The sequence below is a fragment of the Triticum aestivum genome, chromosome 7A, assembly GCF_018294505.1.
Source record: "Triticum aestivum cultivar Chinese Spring chromosome 7A, IWGSC CS RefSeq v2.1, whole genome shotgun sequence".
Lineage (NCBI taxonomy): Eukaryota > Viridiplantae > Streptophyta > Magnoliopsida > Poales > Poaceae > Triticum > Triticum aestivum.
In genome coordinates, this window is record NC_057812.1 from 719,049,342 (window position 1) to 719,072,014 (window position 22,673).

Here is a 22,673-nt window from a genome sequence, read left to right on the forward strand (position 1 = left end):
TCATCGCGGTGATGCTCATCGTGATGACAGCAGCTCTCTTCTATGTGATGGTAGTTTAGATGATCGATATCGACTTGTAATGTGAAGAAAAACTCGCTACTCGCGGTCTCGAGACTTGTAATGTTCTAACTTTATTCGGTCTTTTGAATTCGGAGACTAATATGATGAATTGTATTCCAAGACTAATCTTCTATTGTATTCGATGAATATGTTGTTTATATGTTGTGCTGTGTATATACTGTGCAGTAATATATTTTGTAACCTGTGCAAATATCAGAAAAGAAAAAAATTCCTAATATTCATACTAGTGGCGCACTACACTGCACTTTAGTGGCGCACTACAATAAACACACTAGTGGCGCACTAACTAGAAGTGCGCCATTAGTAACCCAGAGCACAAGGTAAATATGCCCCCCTGGGAGGCATAGTAATGGCGCACCGTTTGACATACTAATGGCGCACTCCCTGGTGCGCCACTATTGTCTGGTATACTAATGGCGCACCAGGGGGCGCCATTAGTATTAGTTACTAGTGGTGTGATGATAGTGGCGCACCTGTAGTGCGCCATTAATGGCCAAAACAGGTGCGCCACTAATTAGCATTTTCCTAGTAGTGATAGGAGACTCTCCATATAAAAAACAAGGTTTTACTTTGAAGCACAAGTGTTGTAAAGGATACTAACAATGCCCCTTCTATCTTTGTTTATTATTATTATTTCTTTTTTTCTTTTCTTTCATTGTCCGGAGTCTCATCCCGACTTGGGGGAATCATAGTCTCCATCATCATTTCCTCACTAGGGCGCTGCTCTAAAAATGAATAATGATGATCATCATACTTCTACTTACTTATAACTCACAAGAAATAAAACTTATAACTCGATACCTATGACAAAGTATGACTCTATATAAATGCCTCTGGCATGTACCAGGATGTGCAATGATCTAGCGTAACATGTATGAAAAATGATGAATAGTGGCTGAGCCACAACTACTATGTCAGCTATATGATCATGCAAAGCAATATGACAGTGAATGCTCAAGTCATCAAATGGAAGCGGTGGAAGTTGCATGGCAATATATCTCGGAATGGCCATGGAAAAGCCATAATTGATAGGTATGGTGGCTGTTTTGAGGAAGATTTAATAAGGCTTATGTGTGATAGAGCGTGTCATATCACGGGGTTTGGGTGCACCTGCGAAATTTGCACCACGTCTCAATGTGAGAAAGGGCAATGCACGGTACCGTAGAGGCTATCAAATTGCAAAAAGTAAGAGTGCGTATAATCCATGGACTCACATTAGTCATAAAGAACACATATACTTATTGCAAAAGTTTATTAGCCCTCGAAGAAAAGTACTACTACGAATGCCCCTAGGGGGATAGATTGGTAGGAAAAACCATCGCTCATCCCCGACCACCACTTATAAGGAAGACAATCAAAAATAAATCATGCTCCAACATCATAGCATAATGAGAGACTATACGTGCATGCTTCGGGAATCACAAACCTTAACACCAATATTCTTACTAAAGCATAATTACTCATCAACATAACTCACATATCACATCATAATATCTCAAAACTATTACTAAGAATCAACTTTATTGTGTCCAATGATCTTCATGACATATTTCTTTTCTTTATCCTTCTTGGATATCTTTCACTTTGGGACTAATTTTCATGTGTTTCTTTTCATAAGATCAAACAATAAGTGAAGATCATGAGCATCACAAATTTTCTTTCTCTCAAAATAATTTAAGTGAAGCAAGAGAGAATTTCTTCAAAATTTTACTAACTCTCAAATAAATCTAAGTGAAGCAAGAGAGCATTTCATCAAAAATACTAAAGCACACCATGCTCAAAAAGATATAAGTGAAGCACTAGAGAAAGTCCTAGCTCATAAAAGATTTAAGTGAAGCACAAAGAGCAATTATAATAAGTCATGACATAACTTTGGCTCTCTCAAATAGGAGTGTTCAGCAAGGATTGATGACTTAAAACACAAAATAAAACAAGCAAAGACTCATATCATACAAGACACTCCAAGCAAAACACATATCATGTGACGAATAAAAATATAGTCTCGAGTAAAATACCGATAGTTGTTGGAAGAAAGAGGGGATGCCACTCGGGGGGCATCCCCAAGCTTAGTTGGTTGCTCATTTTTTGATAATAGCTTGGGATGCCGGGGCATCCCCAAGATTAGGCTCTTCCATCCTTCCTTCATCCATCGTAAGATAATGCAAAACTTGAAAACTTCAATCACACAAAACTCAACAAAACCTTCATGAGATCCCGTTAGTATAAGAATAATAAACCACTACTATATGTGTTGTATCAAACAAATTCATATTTTGTTCTTGTATTATATATACTGTATTCCAACTTTTCTATGGCAAAAAATCATCAAACAAAACCATAGAGCCATCAAAATAAGCACACAACACAAAGAAAACAGAATCTGTCAAAATAGAATAGTGTGTAGCAATCTGACTATATCGAATACTTCTGTAACTCCAAAAGTTCTGCAAAATTAGGACGACCCGAGAAATTTGTATATTGATATACTTCAAGTAGAATGGATATTTTATCGCTCTCTGGTAAAAAATTAAAATTAATTCCTTGAGCGTAAAAGTTTCTGTTTTTCAGCAATATCAAACAATTATCACCCAAGAAGATCCTAAAGGCTTTCCTTGGCACAAACACTAACTAAAACATAAATAACAGAATCATAATAGTAGCATATTTGTGTAAACACTCAAGAATAGAAAGCAAAAATAAAAAAGAAAATTTATTCATTGGGTTGCCTCCCAACAAGCGCTATAGTTTTACGCCCTTAGCTAGGCATAAAGCAAGGATCTAAGTTTTGTCATCTTTGGTTCGAGATCCACAATATGCCCTCATGATTGATTCATAAGGTGGCTTAATTCTAGTTCTAGGGAAGTGTTCCATACCCTTCCTCAAAGGAAACTGAAACTTAATATTGCCTTCTTTCAAATCAATCACGGCACTGATAGTGCGTAAAAATGGTCTACCAAGAATAATTGGACAAGAGGGATTGCAAACAATATCAAGAACAATAAAATCTATGGGCACATAATTTCTATTTGCAAGAATAAGAACATCATTAATTCTTCCCATAGGCTTTTTAATAGTAGAATCTGCCAAGTGCAAATTCAAAGAACATTCTTCAAGATTAATAAGACCAATCACATCACATAAAGATTTCGGAATTGTAGAAACACTAGCACCCAAGTCACACAAAGCAAAACACTCATAGTTTTTAATCTTGACTTTTATAGTAGGTTCCCACTCATCATGCAATTTTCTAGGGATTGAAACTTCCAATTCCAATTTTTCTTCAAGAGCTTTCATCATAGCATCAACAATATGTTTAGTAAAAGCCTTATTTTGTTCATAAGCATGGGGTGAATTTATCATGGATTGCAACAAAGAAATACAATCAATCAAAGAGAAACTATCATAATTAAAGTATTTGTAATCCAAAAGAGTGGGTACATCACTAGCTAATGTTTTGACCTCTCCAAACCCACTTTCATCAATTTTCTCAACAAGATTTTTACCCTCCGAAATATTGGGACACCTTCTACCTAAAGTTGAATCTTCTCCAGTCCCTTTTTCATCAATATTATCTTTACTAAACAAGGAATCAATAGAATAAACACCAATCATTTTAAGATCTTCATCACTTTTATCCTCTAATGAGATTGGTTTGGCAGCCATTTGATTTAATAGAGTAGCTTGTGCATCGGATATTTTTACTAGCAAACTTTTAACAAAAGCATACTTAGATTGAAGATTGCAAACTTCTCTACTAATATCATCAAGTTTTTTTGTGATAGCATCCAGCACAACAAAGTGCTCCTTAAGTTCTTCAGTAAAATACTTATTGTGCTCAAATTGTGTAGTCATATATTCCCTAGTAATTCTCTCAATTTCAAGCAAATATTTGGGTAAGGAACATCATAATATTTTCTTTGAGGCATCATGACTACGCAAACAAGAAAACACACAAAAACAGATCTGGCAAGAAAACGGCAAAAGAAAAAGACAGGTGAATAAAACGACAAATTTTGTGAAGTGGGGAAGAGGAAAACGAGAGGAAAATGAGAAATGATGTAAATTGCGAGGAGATGAGATTTGTGATTAGGAACCTGGTTATGTAGAAGATCCTCCCCGACAACGGCGCGAGAAATTCCTTTTGATTGCTCCCTGACTATAGCACCAGAAAACTCCTGTCTGCTAGGACTACAAAGGTATTTCCCCAAAGAGGAGGGGATGATGTAGCACATCGAAGGTAGGTATTTCGCTCAGTGATGAAACCAAAGTTATCGAACCAGTAGGAGAACCAAGCAACACAACATAAACAGCTCCTGCACACAAAAAACAACACCTCGCAACCTGACGTGTTAAAGGGGTTGTCAATCCCTTCCGAGTAACGATGCCAGAAATTTGTAATAGATTGAAATAATAGATCATAAATAAAATAAAGTGCAGCAAAGTATTTTTGTATTTTCGGTTTAAAAGATCTGAATAAAAATGCAAAGTAAATAATAGTGGCTTCTCTCGAGAAAGATAGCAAATGAGGGGTAAACAAATTACTGTTGGGAAATTGATAGAACCTCAAATAATTATGATGATATCCATGCAATGATCATTACATAGGCATCACATCCAAGATTAGTAGACCGACTCCTTCCTACATCTACTACTATTACTCCACACATTGACCGCTATCCAGCATGCATCTAGTGTATTAAATTCATGAAAAAACAGAGTAATGCAATAAGAACGATGACATGATGTAGACAAGATCCGTTAATCTATTTCGTAGCTATAGATCTCATCTTTTTATCCTTAGTAGCAACGATACATACGTGTCGGTTCCCTTTCTGTCACTGGGATCAAGCACCGTAAGATCAAACCCACTACTGGGCACCTCTTCCCATTGCAAGATAAATAGATCAAGTTGGCCAAACAAAACCCAAATATCGGAGAAGAAATATGAGGCTATAAGAGAATATGCGTATAAGAGATCAAGGATACTCAAATAACTTTCACGGATATAAAAAGATATGACTGATCATAAACTCAAAGTTCATCAGATCCCAACAAACACACCGCAAAAAGAGTTACATCATATGGATCTCCAAGAGACCATTGTATTGAGAATCAAGAGAGAGAGAGAGTTGAATCCATCTAGCTACTAACTACGGACCCGAAGGTCTACAAAGAACTTCTCACGCATCATTGGAGAGGCACCAATGGAGGTGGTGAACCCCATCTGAGATGGTGTCTAGATTGGATATTGTGGTTCTGGACTCTGTGGCGGCTGAATGAATATTTCGTAAACTCCCCTAGGGTTCTGGTATTTTGGGGGTATTTATAGAGCAAAGAGGCGGTCCGGGGGCACCCGAGGTGGGCACAACCCACCAGGGTGCGCCTGGGCCTCCTGGCGCACCCTGGTGGGTTGTCCCCTCCTCGTGACTCCCCCCAGGTGCAACCAGGGCCCATCATGTTCCTTCTGGTCCATAAAAAATCTCCGTAAAGTTTCGTGGCATTTGGACTCCGTCTGATATTGATTTTCTGCGATGTAAAAAACACGGAAAAAAAGGAACTGTCACTTGGCACTATGTCAATAGGTTAGTACCAAAAAATGATATAAAATGACTATAAAATGATTATAAAATATCCAAGATTGATAATATAACAACATGGAACAATCAAAAATTTGGAGACATATTAGGCGTCAACGGATAGCCGGACCGGCAAGGATGATGCGGATCTCTCTCCTAATGATGGGTTAGCGGTTCGATGATGATGGCAGCTTTCGAAACGTGTGCATGTGGTGTATGCTTTAGGTCTGCTGCACCGGTAGTTGCTTCCAATATGTTATCTGGATGGATCAGCTATGACACCGGTTTTAGATCTGGCGAGTGAGAGCACTCCACATTATCGAGTTTGCAGGTGTGAGTGGTGGCTTCTGGTGGCTTGATGTATATATGTTCTAGTTAGTGTTGAATAATTAATAAAGATAATTGTATGCATCAATTGATGCGGATGTCCGGGGTTTAACCTCCTTTTCCAAAAAAACACTCTACAAATGCCTCTAGGCCATTCTCCCTCCTATCCTCTCACTGCGCCTCCACTGGAGGGCCACAAACAAAGACCTGGCGGGGCGTTTCATGCGCATCAGGGCTCACCTGGTGATGCATGCGTGATAGTGGTGTGTGGCACTCAATGGAGTGGTGCGAGCGCGCATTGGGCGCGGAGGTGCATGCTATGTCGGGATGCTGGCTAGGGCCGACTAGGTGTGTTTATGGTGGTGGCGCTGTTGGGTGAGGGTGTGGCCCAGCAAGTGTTCAACAATAATGCCTTCAAGAAGGAATGATGATCAAGGGCCATTGCCACTGGATCCAATCACTAGAGGCCAGAATCTATGTTTTCACCAAGAAGATCAAGTTCGAACATATCCTGTCAAAGACTCAAATACGGTAATAACCCAAGAACATCATTGCTAGATATAACCCACTAGGGTTAGACCTTGGGGTTTCACCACGAAGCTCGATAACATGTTCTCAAGAAGCACCACCAAATCGGGTTTGTCGTATGTTGTCGCCACCACTCTTCTGTGATCCCAACAACTACAGGCGCTTGGCTAGAAATTCCACCGTCGTCACTGCACAGCCATGCCTTCTCTGTCAAGCCGCTATCCGTAGATCACATCTCAATGCCGAAGGCAAGCTTGTCGGTGTGAGAGCGACCACACTTCACAAAGGAGCCTTTCGGTTGCATCCGACAACCTCTCCAAAACGAGCTGCCCACCGTACGAACTATATTTAGAGAGAGGAACCCTAACCAAGAGCCATCAGTGGTCGCCTCAATCTGCAGATCGAGTGCTATAGCACCACCACACACATTAACTTGCTGCCTCATCCTAGGGAACCGATTGGAGGAGAGACTGCCGCACCGGTGTGACCTCGCCGATTGCCCACAAGGGTACCAGCTGATCAGGTGGCCGCATGCTTGCCGCTCCGTCTTCCTGTCTCAGAACTACGGTGTTACCATGATCTGCCGCTCCAACTTCGAGCGCCGACTAAGGAAAAGTATACTGTATGTACGCATATACATCAGCAAGTCAAACAATGAAAAGTGTGCCATGATAGTTATACCCTATGTATACCAGTAGTTGTCCGTGCTGAATAGTAGGACCTAGCTAGCTATGATGGTTGTCACTATACATTGTCAATCGTTCTTTCTATGCTTCGGGATTTTTCTTTTTGTGCCTTTGCTAGCATGCTTCTTTGTGTGTATTGGCTGTGTGCATCTTAGTTATGCAGAGGCCAGGTGTAGCTCATTATAATTGTATCCTCGATGCTATATTTTGAGTCAATAAAGCCACTCTTTATCGAAAAAAGCTAAAGAGCCGCCACATTAACTCTCAAAAGACTTGTCCTGATTTGAATGACAAGGTCAAGGAAATTACACATAATCCAGCTTTTGTTGCAGAATATCATGTTCACACCGGGAGTAGTACATTTCGTGCCGTTTACTAGCTAGAGCAAAAGAAATGTAAACTTCATTAGTCATTTTGTGCCTTTCTTCTAGCTACTAATACATATAGGTTGAAAGATATATCTATGGAAGAGGTGATCACAACACATACATGTGACATTCTAAAAAAACACATACATGTGACCAGTCTCAATTGCGACTAGAAATATATTTCATATGTGGTTTGTACATCGTGTTCAGAGAACTGAGCATTAATTTTAATTCACTTCCAATAATTTTTGTCCACTTTCTGGACCGCGTGCAGTCGACACATATTCCATTGACTAGGTAGATCCTGTCAAAGCAAAAGCCATGGGTCAAATTAAACATTTAATGACATTAGCACTCACTCAAAGCAGTTCATACACTCCTAGTCAATGTAATCAAGTCGTGCAAAATTTAATTTTAAAAATTATACATGTAATAGTTTCTCATTAGATGTCATGATCGCTCTAATTGATGCAATTTCTACAATTCCGGCTCCGTATGCCTCTATAAGAATAAAATTTTCCCCAAGCATTTGGCATCATAGTTCAATCTACCTCACAAACGGTTAAGCTTATGGCGTCCAACAACAAGAATGAAAAGGCGAAGGGTGAGCTTCTTACCATTGCACTGACTAAGTACATAGTACCAGTGGCGAGTCCAGAACGAAATTAGAGGGTGGGCTCAAAGTTAACGGCAGAAAAAAATGAAACGTTCCTTTCAAGAGAAACAACATCATCTCGTAATTCTTTTATCCAAATGAGCTGAGAATATCACAGAATACTACTGGAAGCATCTAGTGTTGACTCTAATTGTTTTGGGATTTTTGAAAAATATTAAATTTTGAGCTGAAATTTGAATTTGTACAGCTAAATAACCATTATCTCCTTGTCCTTTTGCCGAAATGTAATCAAACTTTCCCAGAATACTAACTAAAGCATGCAGTATTCATTTAAACATACCAGAAAGGTTCATACAATTCACAGACCAAGGCATCAAAGTATGAGAGAAGCAATAACAAAAGACAATGAGATGTTGCTTCTTACTACTGGTTAGTACTGCTACTGGTATTGTAGTTATAGAATAGCTTCACACCAAAATATAGAGATGTATGCCCAAGATCCCTCGCTCAAGTCACCAACCACAAGCCATCTGTCCAAATTAGCACACTTGTTAGTGATACAACAATAAGTCATGCACATGTAAGTATTAAAACTAGTAACACTAACATATATACCTCTAAGGAATCACATTAAACTCATAAGGCAAATGTCCTTTCCGATCACTCATTTTCTGAAATTGTATCATGATTTTGTCATCGTGAGTGCTTCTGAATATCTCTTTCTCACAATAGCACACCATTAAATCATTTAGCCAATCATTTGATAGTTTGTTGCGCAAATCTGTCTTGATGATCTTCATTGCTGAAAATATTCGCTCAACAGACGAAGTTGCTACAGGAAGAATGAGTGTCAACTCAATGAGGCGATATACCAAATGGAAAGTTGTGTGTTTCGTTGTTTCAACCATCAAACGAGCAAGTGTGGACATCCCAGCATCCATTAAATTCATCACTTCTCCTAATGTTCATAAGGAATCTGGGGAGGTGTACTCTTAGCAAGAACCGGTCAGCTTCTGTGAAGTCCTCATCATAAATTTTAGCAAGACGAATAAGTTTGTCAACGTCAAACTTTGCAAAGTTGTTTGCTGGATTAAGACAAGACATGCAATCCAATAACTCGGTGGAAACTTCATTGAATCGGTGATTCATCTCGGTGATAGTTGCATCAATGGCAACATTGAATATGCTAACCTTGTAACAGTGAAGCCGAGGATTGGCCCATTGTTCCAACAAGATCATCCATGTTTGGCACATCAATATCATGTGTTTCACAAAAGTTCTTGGCTTGGCAAAAGAAAGGCTCCCAACCATTGTCCCTCATGTCCTGCAAGCTTTCTTTCACATCCAAGATCAAACGCATGGCCTCAACAATATTTTGATTATTCCTTTGCAAAGCTTGGGATAGTTTATTTGTGTTTCTCATAAAGTTTATTAAGAAGAACATGATGAACACAAATTCAAAGCATTCCATGTTTTTAAGCAAACCTCTAGCTCCACCTTGGCATGTGTGTTCCCGAGCATCAGCCACAACAATTCCTAGCACATCCACCACAGCATTCCACATTGTGAATATACGAAGCAAGGTTTTGAGGTGTGAGCCCCAACAAGTATCTCCTCCTCTTGTTATGTTAGATTCTTGATGCAACCCAGTACCGGCTGAAATCTTTCCATTCTCCATCAAATCTAACAATTCATCTTGATGTTTGGCAAGTAATGCATCTTTCCTTTTACAAGATGAACACACTTGAGTCACTATCAAGGGAATATAATTGAAGAAATCAGCAATAGCAGGACAACATTGAGCAACGGTGACAACCACCAATTGTAACTGGTGAGCAAAGCAATGAACATAGAATGCATACGGAGCTTCATCTCTAACCAATTTTTGCAAACCATTGAACTCCCCTCTCGTATTTGAAGCCCCATCATAACCCTGACCACGTAGCCTGGAAATTGACAAACCATGATATTCCAACACATCAACTAAAGCTTCTTTAATTCCAGCAGATGTGCAATATGTGATGTGCTTAATGGCAAGGAATCTCTCTTGGAGCACTCCATGATCATCTAGAAATCTACGTGCATCACGAAATCAGATTAGTAAACATTACTAGTGCAATATAAAAACACTAAAAGATGGTATGTGTTACCTCAAACTCACCGCCATTTGCTCCTTTATTGAACAATCTCTAGCATCATCAATAAGTATTGAGAAATTCTTATCTCCAATGTCTTTCTTAATACTTTGGTTACCTCCATCGCACAAGCTGTAGCAAGGTCCTTTTGGATGTCAGAACAAATCATTTGTGCATTTCCAGCCCCCTTGTCAAATGCATCCTTCACATCTTCCTTCTTGTCCTTATACCAGTCCAATAACTCTCTAAAATTGCCCTTGTTGATGGAAGTGGAGGATTCATCATGCCCACGAAAAGCTTCACCTTGTGTTATGAGATACCTTGCACAATCCAATGGTGCAGTTAGGCGGATTTTATAAGATATCTCAGCCTCTTTGCTGTACACTCGGAATTTGGTAGCCACACTTGCTCGTTGATTGTTGAAATCATCACAATCTCCCCTAGCAATGTTGTGGTAACTAGATTGACCACCGACATGCTTTTCAAAACTAGTTAAACCTGTTTTCCAACGAGTGTACCCATTTTTTGTGAAAACATCATTGCCAAATCTAATGGCTTGGGATGGTTTCTTGAAAAGGAAGCAATGAAAGCAAAACGCAGCCTCCTTATCCACACTATATTCCAACCAATCAAAATTGTCAAACCACGCACGCTGAAAGGATCTCCAAATTTTACCATCTTTTGTCTTCTTGAATTTATGCCCAATAGCTTTGTTTCGCTTGTTCAACAAATAAGCTCTTCTCACATCACTTCTTATTTCAGGGGCATAATCTTCTATTGGTATTCTAAGTCCTGGATCAGCAATAATTTGACTTGGATGAAATTCTAGTATAGGCATTCTTGGTTGGTTTGTACTCTCATCAAATGTGGTGTCATTTCTCTCATTGCTTGGAGTTGAGGGATCAGGTCTCTCATTAGTTGAAGTAGGAACTATGGTCGCTACAGCCAGGGAAAGGGGATCTGGGTTCACATTCGCTGGGATCAGTGGACTGGCTAGGATAGGATCAGATTCGGCACGAGGAGTACTTGAACTACTTCAAAAAAACTGTTTATGCTCGTATTTTTTCTTTTCATCTCTGCAAATCTGCAAATAATTTGCATAGGAATAGGACTTAAATTAATTAAGATAACATGAACTAACAAGTAGCAACTACAAATGTACCGAAATTATTGATTCAAATTACCCAGCCGGCCAGCAGTGAGCACAAGTCAACGCCTCAACTCCTTCAGCAGCAGGCAGCAGCAACAGCAGCAGTGCGCCTCCGATTCTCCGACTTAAAGGCTTGGCTGGCACCTGGCAGCCTCGCACCGAGCAGCAGCCGGCCGCCGGCGGTCGATGGCCAGCTAGGGTTGGCCGCGGCCAGTTGGCGCCTTGGCTCGTCGCTGTCGTCGGAGAGGCGCGCGCGCTTAGCTGCTGGCGCGATGCTCCGGCAGTCCGACGCCCCGGCCGGTTGCATGGTCCGCCCCAACGCCGACGAACGCTTGGTCTGGGGCCCGGATGCGCGTGTCGGCGTGTGGATTGTGCGGCGTGCGTGGAGGCTGGAACCCTCGATGCGTGCTTCGTTGCTCTGGTGTGGCCGTGTGGGCTGTTCTGCTGGTGCCTCTGTCGGGCTAATGGGCTGACCTGAAAAGAAGAGTAGTATTAAAAAAATAATACATTTTTTTGGAGGGTAGGCTAGAGCCCTATGAAGCCCACCTACTTGACTCGCCACAGCATAGTACCCCTATATCGCATGCATGCTACTGTACTTACTAACTAGCTACTCCATTTATCTTTATCTTTATCTTTACCTAATATTAAAGGATGGAGACTTTCACACCTACTTGACTCACCACTGCATAATACCCCTATATCGCATGCATGCTACTGTACTAACTAACTAGCTACTCCATTTATCTTTATCTTTATCTTTACCTAATATTAAAGGATATAATATTAAAGGATAGAGACTTTCATAGTTCTCCATAGGCTTAATAGTTTTCTTATACACCGACCCATATATGTGTTCCCAGCCCATTATTTGAACAAACTATTATGGGCCGAGGTAGGCCTCCTCTCATTTTTTCTAAAATCAATGGAGGAGCAACGAAAAAATATAGGACCATGGGGGAATCGAACTCGAAACCTCGCCATCACGTATAGATCATGGGACCCAACTCAGCTATGGTATGGTATGTGATAGAAAACAGATCGTTTTGCTATAAATAGTCCCACCTCGCTCCTTTCGATCAAGTTCCACCAAGTTTTATATGTTTCTGAGTTGAAACCGATAAGCCGCCTATTAAGGAATCAAAAGGAGCGAGAGGAAAAGAAGTAAGAGAAAAAACTTCCTTTCCTGAGTTATGACTTATGAAGGAAAGAAAATATAGTCATTGCCATGAACCACGGAGGAAAGGAATTAAAGTAAGGGAGAGAGAAGGCCATGCATATGGAATGAATAAGCCAGAAAGGAAACGAATTCTACATGGCCATTGATGGGGGTGTGAGAGAATAAATTAAGAAGGCCAGGAGTGGAATGGAATTATAGCCATAGGATATATTTGCGCTGGTTACTACAGAATGCAAGAGGCACATAAGTTCTCAAATAATTTCATGTCATCCGCACAAGTAGAGGCAGTAATGAGTAGAGGGATAAATATATACCCTAGGTATTTTAGGGGACCAACTAATAGGTTTCTGAGTTCTGCATTTTCTAAAGCTCTCTTTGCATTGGATGAAGGAGGGAATTTTTAATGTATAAGGCATACAAACTTGACCTAAATAAGTGATCTTGTAATTCTAGAAAAGTTTCCAGATAAATTAAATCACGTGTATGGCCAAAATATTCTCTCTATGGCTGAGATATTATAACTTAGAAAACATGATAAATTAAACTACATGTATGGCCAAATTATTGCTTCAGGTACTGTACAAAAGTTTCCTACAAAAAAGGTATTGTACAAGGTGAACTTCACCTGCGTGTACATAAGGATCGACCAGGACAACACTTGATATTACAACAGAACCTTGCAACACAACCACTGACATTATCATAGTTCTCAATGCACGCCTGCGGTTACATAACCAACAAAGGAACTACATATATAATTTACCAAATAGCTGACAGCCAAGTTCACTAACCAGACATACATAGCACTTACGTTAACATAACAAGGACATGCCCAAGTTCAGAACTCACCACTGCCATCAACCATGACCAGAGCAGGGGTGAATGTGAGCCTACACGTAATTAAGTCCTTAACAACATGGCTGTGCTTCTTCGGCACCGACAAAATCAGCCACTGGTCATGCACTGGGCACACGACTTTGATAGGCAGCACAGATGGTGGGACGCCGCACTGCTTCTCGGTGGCACCCAGAAGTGCGCCAGCGTTTGCCATCTCCGACCGCCGTCGCCAACACAGCAGCGCATGCCCATGGTAGTGCGCCACGAGCGCATCCATTGGAGGGCGTGCACGCTAGGAGCACCTCCGGACATAGACAGGGCTGGCCCCTCCGCCATGCCTCCTGCGGAGAGGACATGGAGATCAAGCTACGACTAACACCATCGGCTGCGAGCAAAGGGGTGTAGCCGACGACAGCGGCACCGTCAATGTAGAACTCACTATTAGTCACTCTGAGCTGCCCATGGTGAGATCGGAATGGGGCAAAATCTAAGGTGAGGGATTGGTAATTTATATACTGTTTAACTAATTAGTTGATGACCTAGGGGCACGCGCACGCCCTGTTAAATAGAAAAAGTCCCTAGCAAACCAAACAGGGTGAGACATTTCTGGGACTTTTTGCTAAAAGTCCTTAGAAGCACCTCCTGGAGAGTCTTTTTCAAAAAGTCCCCGGGACTAGAAAAAGTCATAGGACTAGAGAACCAAACACCACCTAAATGGCCTTGTATACATAAACGGAAGGAGTACTAATTGGCGCATAACACACTAGACTGCAGTGAACATATGTACATTACGTGGCATCTGCTTTTTTTCTCAGCAATTTTTATCTAGGTTTCATTCCATGTCCAAAATGAGTTTGCTAAAGTTACTTTGGTCATCTCCCTGTGACCTTGCGTGAATGCAGATCAACCTAGACCTCATTCCCCATCATCGACCAATAGGAATGGGCAGTCATCAGCAAGCAACAGTCAAAGGGGGCATGATAAGGAGTCTCATGGTGCCGGAAAACCGAAGTCTGCAGGAATAAATAACAAGTGAACTATATAGTTTCATACTCATGGATGGTAACAATTTATTGTTCTACTTAAGTACATACTGTTCACCTCAAACACTATGTCTTATTCAAACCATTCTTGTTTTTTCTCAGCCAAGCTACGATGTGTGTAGCAGTTCAACTAGGCGAAGCATCGAAAAGATCACAGCCGTCTGATGTTCGATCGACATACTCTGTCTTTAAAACAATGAATACTATATGTGTATTGTACTCTCTGATATGTTGATTTTAATTAAGTCGCTACATAGGGAACTAAGAGGAATATATGAATCAGTTACATGTAGCGGTTTGTAATTGCCTCTCGATGAATTTGCACGCTGCACCTAGTCCATATGTATCTTGTGTTGTATTGACTTCACATACATTGTATTTCGGATTTGGGGTTGTACTAATAAGTATTTGAGTGTGTGCAACACACAAAAAGTATTCGTTTATCTCAAAATATTTTACATGGATGTTAAGGAACGAAAGGTGCTCTACCATATGTTGTTGCTCCAAATACTTGGGCGCAGAGCACAGCAAGGCTAGCTAGAACACACGAGCGCTTGCAGCACACGTCACACCTGCAAGGACGATGAAAGGCTCCTGCCCTGGCCCTGTACCTCACATCTAACACGACCTCATGAACGCGCACGGCAGAGCGGGCGCCAGCCCAACTGTAGGTAAGTTTGATTCTCCGGTCTAGGTGGTCGGGTAGGACCAAGCCCGTCTTCTGAAATTTGCAGTCCAGGGCAAAATGAAATATTAGGCCCTATATTGTACAAAATGCATATAACTAAATAACTAATAAAACTTAAACTTACTGTTTTTTGTAATACATTAATCCATGGTTTTTCTGTTTTGTAAAGCAAACAAAAATAATGTGAATGAACTCGTATTCTCGAGACAACAACATAGGAAACACCAAACCTTAATTCGAACGAGCTACTATCTTAAATTTTTTGGAGCACGACAACTTGAGCAACTAGCCAACTATCTTGCCCAAACAATTTGACCGCAGCGCAAAAGATGGAAATACCAAAATTAATGAAATGATGCATGTGTACACAAAAGTTTAAAAAAATGTTGAATATAACTTTTGCCAAGATAAACAAGTGGTTTTATTTAACATTTTGCATACTTTTTAACAACTATACTCAAAATACAGATCAGAACAACATGGTCAGATTGTACTGATTTAACTATTTTAGTGTGCGTATCTCTCAAAATGAATTTTGAATCGGACCGATGGTTTGAAATATAAAGCATTTTGAATTTTGATGAAATCTTTGATGGCATAGGTATTTTTGTATTTTTTACATGCATGCATGTATATGATGAGGGAAGGTGGAAAGTGCCTTTGGTAGCGAAAAATGCCAAATGAAGACCGAGCTCCACAGAGGACTTAATTTGAAAGCCTCGAAATTCAAACTTTTCAGTTTTAAATAATTCTAAACAAAATACACGTATACATAGATACATAATGTACGTGTGTGTGTGTGTGTGTAGATTTTCAGGTCAAAAACACTAAAATGAGAGCTACGCAAAAAAGACAAATCTGGGGCCTTTTATCATGTGTACTATTCATTCTGAAAGTCCATGATTTTGTTTCTTTTTATGTAGCTCGTGATTCAAGGTATTTGATTCTGAAATTTTATAAACATACACATTACATCCTTGAATTTTAGAGTATCCATGTAGCTCGGTCTCCAAAATGCCCTACTCGATTGCAAAATGCATGCACTATGTTCTTGTATAGCACAGTCATATTGTATTTGGGATTGTACTAATTATAAGTATCTGAGTGTGTGTACCACGCAATTACTGTTCATTTTGTAGCTAGAACAAGCGCGCCGGCAGCACATGTCTCGCGCCGGGGAGCACACGGCTGCTCCCCTGGTCCTGCATCTCACCTCCGGTGTGACTTCCAGGTTGCGCCCCAACCGATTCCTGAATCCAGGTGCAGGGTAGGACTTTCAAGTTAACAGGTACAAGGATTCCTGAATCCAGGTGGCCTTGTAGGACTTTCAAATTAACAGGTACAGGTAGGACGCACCATTCTATCTACCTGTCGTTCAAAGTTTGCTACACACGATTCTTGTATCTATTGGTTTCCCAAGACGTTTCTTCGTCTCCACGTTGACGCATGCATTCTTAGTCTGGCCGCGGCTATAGCTACAAGCGTACGTACGTGGGATTGCTGACTCCATGTGCAATACGTACCTACCTACCGACCAGAAAAATCTTCTATAAATATAGCTATAGGCTCATGCACGGCCACAACCATCTAGCTCCCCATAGCCGCCTCCCGGGGCCTCGTAACCATGAAGCTCATGCCGACCGTCTTCTGCCTTCTCCTCGTCGTCCTTGCATTGGGTGGTAATGCACATCATAAACTCATTACTGCCTTGCTTTAGCTTTTAGATATTCCTTGCTAGCGCGATCTACAAGTATACATGTTAGTTTGACCACGTCATGTTCTTCATGCATGCACTAAGACATGATTGATCTACGTTACAGGGGCTCGTGTGGAGGCTCGAGGCACACCTTCGGCTGATCAGGGGTCAAAGAACCAATGGTCCAGCATGTTCGTCTTCGGCGATGGCTTCGTCGACAACGGCAACCTCCCAAAGACCGACACATGGCGTCAATGGAGCTATCCCTATGGCTCCTATCTCAACTCCCGTGGATCTGCGACTCCTGTTCCAACTGGACGCCTTTCCAACTATTGGATTCAATCTGACTTCATCGGTACGTAGCTAGATATATACTGGTATGCTAGATAGAAAAAAATATTTTTGAGCACGTACAACCTTATATCTAAGACCATCCAAAATAATCCATCATATCAAGGCTCTAGATCATTTAGTTCTGACCCTTACAATCTTATATGTGTTGTACTAAAAATAATCCTTCATATTTATTGATTTATTTCCCTTGCAGCAAGGATCTTGGGCCTCAATGAAGCCCCTCCATCGCACAGGCTCACGCCACATCTATCTTGCGACCCATCTGGCATGACCTTTGCTTTCGGCGGTGCTGGCGTCTACGAGGTGCCGGACAAGAAGGTGCCGACCCTTGCCACACAGGTTAATGCTTTCACGAGGCTACTTAATACTGGGGTCATCTCAAAACAACAGCTTCAGAGCTCCGTTGCTCTCGTCTCCATCTCCGGCAGTGACTACATGACTGGTGCCAACGTCGACAATGCCTTCTTGAGTAGCTTCGATGATGTGAGTAGTAGTTAGCAGACTCAAACTTGCAAACACTAACCAGTATGCAATTACTATATACCCAGCTTCTTACCAAGTAACATCTCTTGCATGCAGATTGATAGTTATATTGGGAACGTGACGACTGAGATTGCGAAGAACGTGGGGAAGCTACAGAGGCTAGGTGTGAGAAAGGTACTAGTGAACAACATGCATCCCATTGGCTGCACGCCTTTGCGGACTAGTGCGAACAACTACACGACATGCGACCTTCTGGCAAACTATGCCGCAACTGTGCACAACAACAATATAGAACACCTGATGGGGAACAAGAATAATGCCCACATATTGGACCTCTACACTGCCTTCACTGACATCGTTAATCACGCCCCGGGTAAGTACTCGTACTTTATATGTCTGCACGCGCATGATGCAAATTAAGTCCGGTTTCACATGTATGCACTTTATTCAACGTCTGTTGGAACTGTGTGTATGCAGGTGAAGGGTCGGAGCAGTCAAACAATTTCAAGCGCAAGCTGACACCTTGCTGTGAGGCTTCCACCGAGCTGGGGTACTGTGGACAGGTTAGCCCTTCAGGGAAGCGCCTCTACGACCTATGCAAGAATCCTGAAAAGAATTTCTACTGGGATGAGACTTACCCGACGACCGCTGGGTGGGAAGCTGTTACAGAGGCACTAGAAGAACCTTTGAGGGAGTTCCTAGATCGGGACTATGTTCCATGATTTCTTTGTAATTTAGGTTTGGATCGATCCGTTGCTTGTTGGTGCAATATCTTTTTGTTAGGTTAGCATAGATAGTATTCATATTTAGGAAGAAACTTGTGAGTTTTTATTGCCTTGTATTCCATGAAATTTTGTCTAGTGACCTTAATGTTTTAATAAAGTTCGTCATACTATATATGTTGAATCTAGCATGGATCTATTTGAGGAGCACGGGGGAGTTGCAGCAAACGAGAAGGTGCTTGGATGATGGGTTCTATTTGAGTAAAGAGTAGATATATAGCTCTGCATGTGCGATCTTTGGTCTCAAAGACTGCGGCTTAGTCGATTGAGGTAACGCTCCACACCTAGTGGTAGCACGGGTATGATCGGTGCCAAGCCAGCTATGTTTGACGTTGCAAAGACGAGAAAGAGGCACACTGGCAACCGCACTCCATACGTTCGTTCAGCCTTCTCGGCTATTCCATCAGGTTCTGCCTTCACCATGTACACCCCGGCTCGCCAAGGCCGTGTTTATGCCGTTGTTCCCATACCTGTAATTAAAAGTGCACGGGTCGTGCCTGTGAGAACTTCCACTTAGCTCCCTGCCGCTGTTGGGGATGACCTTTGCATTAATCAGTATTCGTTTCAATTCAAATGGCAAAAACATTTCTGTAACAAGCTAGGCCATATGCCACATATTTTGTTAAGCATTTGATCGTGTAGCTGCAATGTGTAGATTTCAAGTATTGGAAGCAAGTTAAGGGGGGAGAGAGATGTCTTCGGGGAACAAGGAAATATTGATCAAGTCGGTGGCTCAAGCGAGTCCAACATGTTTTGAGCATATTCAGCACTAGTAGATGGTGAAGAAAGTACAAAGGAAGATGGCCTAGTTGAATTGGCGCAAAATGATGCTGCCTAAGTCAAAGGGTGGTATCTGTTTACATCGTGTGCGTGCATTCCACCAAGAACTTCTAGCAAAACAAGTTGGCGATTGCTTGATGCTCCGACGGGCTTATGTGCCTGATTGCGATAGGGAAAATAGTACCCCAGTGGGAATTTGTTGGATATAGTGTTTACCGGCAATGTGTCCGCTGTGTGGATAGCGGTAGAAAACGGGCTGGCGCTAGTCAAGGAAGGGATAATTTTACAGAGTTGATGACGGTATTTCCATGAAGACTTGGATCCTGTGAGGACCATCCTTCTGCCCCAGCGTGCTGAAGAGAGATTGCAGACTACACCGTGTTGCTTATTTTTTTGACGTCAATGGTGCATGGAAGTCTCACTGTTTACAAGACCTCTTTTGACCCTTGGATGTGAGTCAAAATTTTAACATTCATGCCTCACACAGAAGACGCCAAGAATTTATTGACTACTAGGGAAAACCTTATGCACAGAGGATTATCAGTAGCGCTGGCTAAAACAAGGCGCTACTACTACCTAACAATAACGCGGGGAGAACAAGCCCGCTACTATTTATATAGTAGTAGTGCTGCCAAATAAAAAGCGCTACTACTATAACTGCCACACCGTTGGAGACAAGCTAGGTATAGTAGTAGTAGCGCCCGTCTACACACCGCGCTACTGCTAAGCAAATAGTAGTAGCGCGTTTTAAGGCGACAGCGCTGCAACTAAGAAAAGGAAAAGAAAAGAAAAAAGAAAAAGAAAATTAAAGAAAATGGAAAAATGAAAGCAATATTAGTAGCGCCTGTTTATGAAAGCGCTGTAGCAACCTTAGCTATTGCGTGTTTTCGCTACACGCGCTATATTTAACTTAGCTCAACTAGTAGCGCGGTCCACCAAACAGCACTATAGCTAAGTTGCTATAGCGCTGTTGCAGAAACCGCGTTGCCGTTATGTTTGACTCGCCCCTGCGCGGGCGTCCCTCCTTCCCCCAATTCTCCATTCTTCTCGCATCTCCTACCTCTCCCTCGCCGCCCCTGCTCCCTCGCCATCCTGCCTCCGTCGCCGTCATCAGAGCCGCGCGCCGTCGCCGCCACCGGAGCCGCGCGCCCTCGACGCCCCCGGAGCCACCCTCGCCGTCGAAGCTGCTGTAGACGCCACCGAAGCCACCCTCGACGTCCTCCATGCCACTGTCTCCCCCGAGCACCTCCCTGCCACCGTCTCCTCTGAGCACCCTCTCTGTAAGTCCCCACCCCTCCTCTCTAGGTTAATTTACTTAGGTGAATTTAGTTATGAACCCTAGGTTTAAGCATGAACCCTAGGTTTTGGTATGAACCCTAGATAGCTAGGTTTTGCTATAAAACCTAGGTAGCTATTTTCACATATATCAAATTAGCTAAGTATCAAATTAGGTCAGAAAATATTATTCTAGGAATTAGCTAGGTTAAGTAGGTTAACTAGCTAGCTAGGTTACCTAACTAAGTTAACTAGCTAGGTTAATTAGGTTAACTAGGTTGGCTAGGTTAGAGCAAAAATTTATCTAGGGCAGTAGGGTTTAACTAGGGCAGTAGGGTTTAGATCAAAAATTTAGGTAGGGCAGTAGGGTTTAAATAGGGTTTTTGTTTCCATAGATGTTTTTCTTGAAGGAACAAACTGAAGAAAATGTTGCAGCAGTGCTGCTAGTAGTATATAGTCATACTAGTAGATGTTAATTAGGTCAGGGCAGTAGTGGTACTAGTAGATGTTAATTAGATGTTTTTTAGTGAGGGTAGTAGGGTTTTACTAAGTTAATTAGGCTAGTAGCGCTACTGGTAGTAGTGGTACAATAGGTTAATTAGGTGAAGTTAAATGAATGACCTAAATGATTGAAATTAATAGTTAACTGGATTTTTTATCTCATCATTATATAGCACTAAAGTTAACTAAGTTTCTCTATTAGTAGTTAGCAGAATTTTCTTCTACACTTAGGTTACTAGTGGTAGTGGTAGTGGTACCATCAGTTAATTAGGTGAAGTTAAATGAATGAAATTAGTAGTTAACTGAAGTTTTTTCATTTCATTATAGAACACTAAAGTGAACTGAATTTTGTTCTATTAGTAGCTAACTGAATTTTCTTCTACACTTAGTTTTTGAACTAGCTTGTGAAATTTCGACTTGTATCATAATTTTTGATTGTTCCATAATATTATATTATCTGTTTTGGATGTTTTATATGCATTAATATGCTATTTTATATTATTTTTGGGACTAACCTATTAACCTAGAGAACAGTGTCACTTTCTGTTTTTCCTTATTTTTGAGTTTCGTAGAAAAGGAATACCAAACGTTGTCCAAACAGAATGATACCTTTGCGATGATTTTCCATAGACCGGAAGACAACCAGAAGACTTAGAGATAAACTGATAGGAGCTACGAGGCAGCCACAAGGACGGAGGGCGCGCCCAGGGGGTAGGACGCGCCCCCAACCATGTGGGGCCCCCGTGACCCTCCTGACCTAATTCTTTCGCCTATATGTTCCCAAATATCCCCAAACCACTAGAGGCATCCACAAAAACACTTTTCCACCACCGCAACCTTCTGTACCCATCAGATCCCATCTAGGGACCTTTTCTGGCTCCCTGCCGGAGGAGGATTCGATCACGGAGGGCTTCTACATCAACTCTATTGCCCTTCCGATGAAGCGTGAGTAGTTTACCTCAGACCTATGGGTCCATAGCTAGTAGCTAGATGGCTTCTTATCTCTCTTTGATTCTCAATACCATGTTCTCCTCGATGTTCTTGGAGATCTATTCGATGTAATACTTTTTTGCGGTATGTTTGCCGAGATCCGATGAATTGTGGATTTATGACCAGCTTATCTATGAATATTATTTGAATCTTCTCTGAATTCTTTTATGCATGATTTGATATCTTTGTAATTCTCTTCAAAGTATCGGTTTGGTTTGGCCAACTAGATTGGTTTTTCTTGCAATGAGAGAAGTGCTTAGCTTTGGGTTCAATCTTGCGATGTCCTTTCCCAAGTGACAGTAGGGGCAGCAAGGCACGCATCATATTTTTGCCATCGAGGATAAAAGGATGGGGTTTTCATCATATTGCTTGAGTAAATTCCTCTTCATCATGTCATCTTACTTAATGCATTACTCTGTTCTTAATGAACTTAATATTCTAGATGCAGGCAGGACCGGTCGATGTGTGGAGTAATAGTAGTAGATGCAGAGTTGTTTCGGTCTACTTGAAACGGATGTGATGCCTATGTTCATGACCATTGCCTTAGATATCGTCATAACTTTGTGCTTTTCTATCAATTGCTCGGCAGTAATCTGT

General features: G+C 41.4%; 1 protein-coding gene across 1 annotated transcript; it reads left to right on the forward strand.

Annotated features, from left to right (window-relative positions):
- The first annotated feature begins 16,739 nt into the window (after positions 1–16,739).
- Positions 16,740–18,645, forward strand: LOC123147035 (GDSL esterase/lipase At3g09930-like). Its single transcript, XM_044566285.1, has 5 exons — positions 16,740–16,894; positions 17,036–17,266; positions 17,459–17,748; positions 17,845–18,121; positions 18,226–18,645. Exons 1-5 carry the CDS (start codon positions 16,840–16,842, stop codon positions 18,468–18,470), a joined length of 1,098 nt encoding a protein of 365 aa, XP_044422220.1. The 5' UTR covers positions 16,740–16,839; the 3' UTR covers positions 18,471–18,645.
- Positions 18,646–22,673: the final 4,028 nt, after the last annotated feature.